This window comes from Belonocnema kinseyi, chromosome 7, assembly GCF_010883055.1.
Source record: "Belonocnema kinseyi isolate 2016_QV_RU_SX_M_011 chromosome 7, B_treatae_v1, whole genome shotgun sequence".
In the NCBI taxonomy this organism is placed as follows: Eukaryota; Metazoa; Arthropoda; class Insecta; order Hymenoptera; family Cynipidae; genus Belonocnema; species Belonocnema kinseyi.
Genome location: NC_046663.1, coordinates 50,396,409 through 50,404,995, shown reverse-complemented (window position 1 = coordinate 50,404,995; position 8,587 = coordinate 50,396,409). Strand labels below are relative to the sequence as shown.

The following is an 8,587-nucleotide window of genomic DNA, read 5'->3' as shown; positions in this document are numbered from 1 at the left end:
TTTTTTTTTTTTTTTTTGTTTAAAATTCATCTGTCCCAATTCAAGGTTCATAATTTTAGTTGAAAATTCATTATTTTGGTTAAAAATTCATCATTTTGTTTTTGAAAATGTAACTGTTTCCTTGGCAATTAGTTTTTTCATGAAAATAATTTTTTTTATGAAAATGAAACTATTCTAATTGAAAATTCTTCTATCTTTTTAGTTGAAAACTCATCTATCGTTACATTTTTTAACTGAAAATTTAACTATCAAATTTTTAGTTCAAAATTTATCTTTTTTAATTAAAATTCATGTATTTTGTTAAAAATTCGTCTTTTTTGGCAGAAATTAATCTTCTTGGTTGCCAATTCATCTTTTTGTTTAAAACTTAACTATTTCAGTTTAAGATTCATCATTCTAGTATAAAATTCATCTTTTTGGTTTAAAATTCAACTATTCCAGTCAAAGGTTCATAATTTTATTTGAAAATTCATCACTTTATTTCAAGATATAACTCTTTTTCGACTATTTTTGTTATTGTTGTTGTTATCATCTTAGTTAAAAATTCATCTCTTTGGTTGAAAATTTAGTAGCTTTGTTGCAATTTTTTTCTTTTTTTGCTTAAAAATTAATATTTTAATCTGAAAATTTAACTATACTATTTCTTGTTGAAAATCTATCATTCTTTTTTTTTTTTTTTAATTAAACTATTCGGTTAAATATTTAAGTATTTTGCTAATAATTTATCTTTTTTATATAAAAACTTAATGAAAATTAATTTTTTTAGTTGAAAAATTCATTTCTTTGTACATTTATCTATTTTGTTAAAAATTCGTCTTTTTGGTTTAGAATAAAGTTCTTTGTTAATTGTTAAAATCTTTTGTTAAAAATTCATCTTTTTAATTTAAAATTCATCTGTCCCAATTCAAGATTCATCATTTTAGTTGAAAATTCATCATCTTATTTTTAAAAATGAAACTATTTCCTTAAAAATTATTTTTTGTATTAAAATAATTTTTTTATATGAAAATGTAAATATTCCAATTGGATATTCTTCATCCTTTTAGTTGAAAATTCGTCACTATGTTTGAAAATGTTACTATTTCTTTGAAAATTAGTTTGTTTTTTGTTTGCTGAAAATTATTATTTTTTACCTGAAAATGTAACTATTCCAATTGAATATTCTTCCATCTTTTTAGTTGAAAACTCATCTCTTTGGTTAAATTTTTTTAACTGAAAATTTAACTATTAAATTTTTAGTTAAAAATTTTTCTTTTTTTTTAGTGTATTTTATTAAAAATTCGTCTTTTTTTGTAGAAATTAATCTTCTAGGTTACCAATTCATCTTTTTGTTTAAAATTTAACTATTACAGTCAAAGATTCATAATTTTATTTAAAAATTCATCACTTTGTGTAAAGATATTACACTTTTTCGACTTTTTTTAATTATAGTTGTTATTATCTTAGTTAAAAATTGATCTCTTTAGTCTATTATTTTTTCGTGTGTTTTTTTTTTGTTCAAAATTAAACTAGTCGGTTAAAGATTCATGTATTTTGCTAATAATTTTTTTTTTGTAAAAGCTTAATCTTCTTAATTTAAAATTAATTTTTTAGTTGAAAAATTCATTTCTTTATTTGAACATTTATCTATTTGGTTAACAATTAAAATCTTTTGTTAAAAATTCATCTTTTTGATTTAAAATTCACTTGTCCCAGTTCAAAATTCATCATTTTAGTTAAAAATTCATCATTTTGGTTAAAAATTAATCATTTTGTTTTTGAAAATGTAACTATTTACTTGAAAATTAGTTTTCTTATGAAAATAATTTTTTTTTATGAAAATGGAACTATTCCAATTGGATTCTTTATCATTTTAGGTGAAAATTCGCCACTTTGTTTGAAAATATAACTATTCTAATTGAATATTCTTCCATCTTTTTAGTTGAAAACTCATCTCTTTAGTTAATTTTTTTAACTGAAACTTTAACTAATAAATTTTTGGTTGAAAATTTATCTTTTTTAATCAAAATTCATGTATTTGGTTCAAAATTCTTCTTTTTTGGTAGTAATTAATCTTCTAAGTTGCCAATTCATCTTTTTGTTTAAAATTTAAGTTTTTCAATTTAAGATTTATCATTCTAGTCGAAAATGTATCTTTTTTATTTAACATTCAACTATTCCAGTCGAAGTTTCTTAATTTTATTTGAAAATTTATCACTTGGTTTAAAGATAACTCTTTTTCGAATATTTTTGTTATTGTTGTTATTATCTTAGTTAAGAATTCGTCTCTTTGTTTGAACGTTAATTTTCCTCCATTTAAAATTTATCTATTCAATTTTTGGTGAACAATTTATTATTCTTTTTTAGATAAAAATTCGTTTTTTTTTTAATGGAAATTGATCTTCATGGTTGAAAATTCAGCTACATATTGTAGTTGAAGATTCATCATTTTCGTCGAAAGTCCATCTTTTTCTAGTTGAAAATTCAACTACTTCGTTTAAAATTCATGTATTTTGCTAAAAAAGATCTTATGTTTCGTAGAAAATTAATCTTTTTATTAAAATTATAACTTTATTTTTTCAATTAGTTTTATGTTGAAAATTATTATGTTTTTAACTGAAAATGTAACTGTTTTAGCTAAATATTCGATCAGCTTAGTTAAAAATTCATCTCTTTAGTTGAACTTTAAGTTTTTAACTGAAAATTCAACCATTCAATTTTTACTTAACAACTTATCTTTTTTAATTGAAAATTCATGCCTTTTGTTGAGATTTCGTATTTTTTCGCAGAAATTAATCTTCTTGGTTGAAAATTCATCTTTTTCTTTAAATTTCAACTATATCAGTTTAAGATTCATAGTTTGAAAATTAATTTTTTTAACTGAAAATTTAACTTCTATTTTTGGTTAAAAATTTACTATTTTTTTGCAACAAAATTCAACTATTCAGTCCCAATTTTTCCTTTTTTTAGTTGAAAATTCAACTATGTCGTTGAATTTTATTTAAAATTTTTCCCTCTCTTGACTGGCAAGTTCTTTCTTAGTTGAAAATTCAACTCATGGTAAAAAATCGTCTTTTTTAGTTGAATTCAACTGTTTGTTATTAAAAATAAAATTTTGGTTGGAATATGAACTACTAAATTTTTTTATTGAAAATTAATATTTTAGGTAATGCAAATTTAATTAATTTGTTAACTGTTAAACTTTTATTGAAAATTTATTTCTTTCGTTGAAGATTCATTATTTTATTTGAAAATTCGTCTCTTGTTTTAAAAATGAGCTATTTTGTTGAAAATTCGTTTTTTCTTAGGATGAAAAATAATTTTTTTACTGAATATTTAACCGTTTTAATTGAAACTGTAACTAACTTGTTGACATTTAAAAAAATTAAAAATTCATTTTTTTAAAACTGAAAATGTTATTATTCTAGTTGAATATTCTATCACTTTAGTTTAAAATTCATCTCTCTAGTTTAACATTAATTTTTTAAACTGAAAATTAAACTGTTCAATTTTTATTTGAAATTTTATCTTTTAAGTTGAAAATTCTTCTTCCTTGGTAGAAATGAACCTTTTTGGTTTAAAATTCGTCTCTTTTGTTGAAATTTCAACAGTTTAAGTTAAAAATTAATCATTTTAGTTGAAAATTCATCTCCTTGTTTGGAAATGTAACTTTTTTTTATTCATAATTTTAGATGAAAGATTACCTTTTTTTTAATTGATCTATTCTAGTTAAAGATTTATCTTTCTAATTAAAAATGCATCACTTGGGTTGAAAAATGATCTTCTTTATTTAAAAATTCAACTATTTCGTTGAGAATTCATGGATTTTGTTGAAAAATCGTCTTTTTGGTAGAAAATGAATCTTTTTTTGTTTAAAATTCATCTATCTTGTAAAAGGTACAATATTTCCACTTAAAAAGTTAGAAATGTAATATGCTTTAAATTGAATTTAATATACTAACGACATTAATTTAATCTAGATTTACACTGAATTTGAAGTAATGATATCTTTTAATATGATTCGTCAAAGCTTTTTAAATTAAACATATTAATTAAATCCCTAGAAATTGCAAAAAAACATTATTTATAATAAATACTATACTTTCAATTATTAAAAAAAATGGGAAATATTTGAATGATTACTTACTGTGAATTATTAATTTAATTCAATATAATTATTATTATTAATTAATTACGTACTTTCTCTTTTTACCTGGAAAAAACCTGAATTTTTGAGGAATTTTTGTCCAGGATTTGAGTAAACATCCTGTTATTGCAATTTAAGTATTTTCTGTAGTCCCCTAAAAGTCCTTTATTGTCCCTAAAATATTCTGTAGTATCACTGTGAGTTAAGGAACCAGAAATTCAAAATTTCGAGTATATATTTGAAATAATGAAACACTTTTTTTAAAAAAACAATGATTTATTTTCAGTGTACAGGTCGAAAAACATGTTGGATGGAGACACGAGTATTATGACTTACAGAGGACATTCTGTACTTCAAACTTTGATACGCTGCCACTTTTCTCCAGCAGCTACGACTGGACAAAGATATATTTATACGGGTTGTGGTTCCGGACGAGTTGTCAGTGAGTACTTTATTTGTCGTTATATTTTTAAAAAATATTCACCGAATCTTTTTCCCGTATTTATAATTATTACTCAAATTAATTTTTAATTAATTTTTTATTCCAGTCTACGACGTTCTGACCGGGGATATCGTCAAATCCTTGAACGGCCACAGGAGTTGCGTCCGAGACGTGAGTTGGCACCCAAGTTGTCAAGAAATCGTATCGACATCGGTAAGATATGAACAAATTTATCTCAAATTATTTAAATCAATTAGACGTCTAAAAATTTATTTTTTATTTTTTTGGCCTTGGTTTTTTATTGTAATTTGAAAATAATAAAAACAAAAAAGACCAAAGAAGTAAAAAAGAGAAGGAAGGGGATTTGGTTGGTTGTCTTCTCATTTTTCTTTCCTCTTTTTTTTTTGTTTTGAAAGAGATAACGAATTTCTTTCTTTTCTTTTTTAGGGGAATGAAAGGGAAAGTTTTTTTTTTGCAGATTGCAATGAGAACATTTTATGGTGGTTGTCCAAATTTTGTCGTTAGATTTTTCGTTTTATTTTCAGGAATTCTTCACATTAACTTGATTTTTGGATGTTAAAAAGAGCTTTTAATATCATTTTCGTTTTTTAAATTTCAATTAGACTTTTTTTTCCTACTTTCAAGAAACTTCTTCCATTTTCCCCCTTTTGATTCGAGTGCGAACTGAATTAATAGTACCTTATAAGAAAGTCCAACTATTTTTAGTTTAAAGTTATTTCTTTTCCGTTGAAAAATCTGCTATTATGTTGAAAGTTATTTCTTTGGTAGGAAATTCAATTGTTTTGACTTGAAAGTTTGATTATTTGGTTTAAACTTCTATTATTTTTGGTTGAGGTTTAATCTTTTTCGTTTGAAAATTCTACCATTTGAGTTCAAATTCATCTTTCTATTTTAAAAGTTGAACTATTTATATAATATCTAAAATATTTCGTTGAAAAGTCATCTTATTTGGGTGGAAATTCATGTATGTTGAAGATTCGACTTTTTTATTTGAGTTCTACTGTTTTTGATTTAAAATTGAAATGTCGAATTAAAAAATCATGTTTTTTAGTAGAGAAGTCATTATTTTTCTTTGTTTAAAATGAACCTCTGATTGAAAATTCATATTTTTCAGTAGAAAAGTTATTGCTTGAAAATTCCATTTTTCTGTTTGAAAATTCAACCGTCTCCTAAGAAATTCTTAATTTTAGTTTGAAAATTGAAATATACTTTTTTTTAGGCTAAAATATGAACATTTATATTTTTCATTAGGAATTCATCTTTGTCAGATTGAAAATTCACCTTTTTTATTGAAAAATTCTTAGTTGAAAAATCCATTTTTCTGTTTGAAAATTCAACCGTAGTCCAAGCAATTTTTTTTTTTCTTCGAAAAATAAACTGCTTGGTTAAAAAGTAATTTTTCGTCTCGAAAATTCATGTATTTTGATGAAGATATGTCTTTTTTGATTGAATTCTACTGTTTTTGATTTAAAATTGAAATGTCCTCGGATTGAAAAATCATATTTTGTTATAGAAAAGTCATCTTTCTTGGTTTATAATGAACCGTTTTGGTTAAAAAATCTACTTTATAATTGACTGGCCAACTGTTTGGTTAAAAATTCTACTATTTTGTTAAAACGTCATCTTTTTTGGTCGGAAATTTATATATTTTGTTTAAGATCGCCTTTTTTCGTTGAATTCCACTGTTTCTGATTTAAAATTGAAATTTTTTTAGGTTCAAATGTGAACTTTCATATTTTGCTTTAGGAAATCATCTTTGACATATTGAAAATTTATCTTTTTTTTTTTAGAAAAGTTATTAGTTGAAAATTTCACTTTTCTATTTGAAAATTCAACCGTCTTCTAAAAAATTCGTCTTTTTAGTTTGAAAACTAAAATATTTGGTTAAAAAGTCTGCTTTTTTGGTCGAAAGTTCCACTGTTTTGACTTAGAAATTCGAGTATTATTATTGTTTTGGTCAATTTAGAAAAGTAATTTCTACTTTTTCTACAGTTGCACGGCATGCATATGATTGAAAATAATTCAGGAATTTTTTTAATCGGGTTTTTTTTTAAGAATTAAAACTAAGATTTACAAGAAATGAGTTAAAAAAATCAAATCCAAGTCCAAATTCGTCACAATTTAAGAGTTCCTTCTTATAAACTTTAGAAAAAGAAAGTACTTCAAGCAGTTTTTAAAGTAGTAGTAGCATTTCGAAGAGGAAATATTTCTGAATTATAATATAATTTTTTTTTTTACATTCTTCGTTGGGAATTTTCCTCTTTTTCTTGAAAATTCAACTGCTTGCGTTGAAAAGTTAAACTAATTTGACAAAAAATAATGTTGTTGGAAGATCCATCATTTTAATTGAAAATTCATCTCTAAATATATATCTACTTTGTTGAAAATCAACTTTTCAACTAAAAATTGCTATTCTAGTAAAAAATTCAACTATTTGGTTGAAACTTAAAACTATTTTTTATTTAAATTCATGTAGTTTGTAGAAAATTCGCCTATTTTATAAAATTAATCTTATTGATTGACAATTCATCAGGTTGGTAATCTAACCTTTCCATTTTCAGTGAAAAATTTACTTTTTTTAGTTCAAAATGTAACAATTTGGATGTCAATTTCTCTTTTTAAATTCAAAATTAATTTATTTTGCTAAAAATTCACGTTTTTTAAATCGACTTTTTCGATCAAAAATGATTTTTTTTTCTTTGAAAGTTAAGCTCCTTATTTAAAAATTCTTGTTTTTGGTTCAAAATTCGAGTATTCTACTTAAATATTCATCATTTTATTAGAAATTTTATCTTTCAGGCTGGCAATAAAATTACTTGGTTAAAAGTTTCTTTCTTTAAAATATATACCACTTGATTGAAACTCACTTTTTCTTTGAAACAAAAGGAATTTTTAACCAATAATTTAATTACTTTTTGAAAATCTTATTTCTTTGGCTAAGTACATTTTTTACGGATATTTTTAATTTAAGAGTTAAACTATTTATTTGGAAATTCGTTTAATTTGTGGAGAATTCTTCTTTTTTGTAGAAAATTAATGTTATTAATTGAAAATGTTTTGCTTTTTTTGTGGGTATAAAATTCAACTATTCCAGTTGAAGATTAATCATTTTAATCATTTTTTTGTTAACCTTAACATGAAAAATAAATAATTCATCATTTTATTTTAAAATTTATCAGTTTGGTTGAAAGTTAATTGTTTCAACTGAAAATCCTTTTTTTGGTTTAAAATGTCAAGTATGCCAGTTAAATATTGAAAAATTATATTTTTTTTGTTAGAAATTTTATTGTTTTTTAAATTGCAAATGAAGCAAATATTCCATAATTTTAGATAAAAGATTCAACTCTTTAATAGAACATTCATTTTTTGGCTACAAATAAAATTATTCAATTTTTTGGTTAAAGAATTCTCTTTTTTAGTTGAAAATTCATCTTTTTTGGTAGAAATTAATTTTCTTGGTTGAAATTTCATCATTTTGTTGAAAAATTCATTTATTTTTTTTCAAAGATTCACAATTTTAGTTGAAAATTTAACTATTCCAGTTGAAAATTGGGAAATTTTGGTTAGAAATTCAACACTTTGTTTGACAATGTAACTATTTTTTTAAGTTAGTTTTTATTGGAAGTTTTTTATGCGGAAACTAATTTTTTAACTGAAAATTTCACTTATTCCAATTGAATATTCCATACTTTTAGTTGAAAATTCATCTTTTAAGTTGAACATTAATTTTTATAATTTAGAATTTAATTACACAAATTTTGTTTTGCAATTTACCTTCTTCAGTCAAAGTTTTTTTGTTTTTTTTTTGTTTTTTTTTTGTTTTAGTATCATCTTCTTTGAAAATATCACTTTCTTTTTGAATTTTTTTTACTTAATTTGATAAAATGAAAATTACCAGTTATAGCATATATAAAATTTAAAAAATCAATTAAAAATCACAATTTTAAGCCAAATAATGCACGATATGAAAAAAGGCAAAAAAAAGAATTGCTTTTTGA

General features: G+C 22.7%; 1 protein-coding gene across 2 annotated transcripts in view; it reads left to right on the top strand.

Annotated features, from left to right (window-relative positions):
* Nucleotides 1-8,587, top strand: part of LOC117177024 (DDB1- and CUL4-associated factor 11) — a 44,965-nt gene that overhangs the window by 29,378 nt on the left and 7,000 nt on the right. For both annotated transcript variants that reach the window (XM_033367481.1, XM_033367480.1), the window contains exons 8-9: nucleotides 4,413-4,568; nucleotides 4,675-4,781. In XM_033367481.1, the coding sequence (XP_033223372.1) occupies nucleotides 4,413-4,568; nucleotides 4,675-4,781 (263 nt within the window). The remainder of the gene's footprint in view (nucleotides 1-4,412; nucleotides 4,569-4,674; nucleotides 4,782-8,587) is intronic.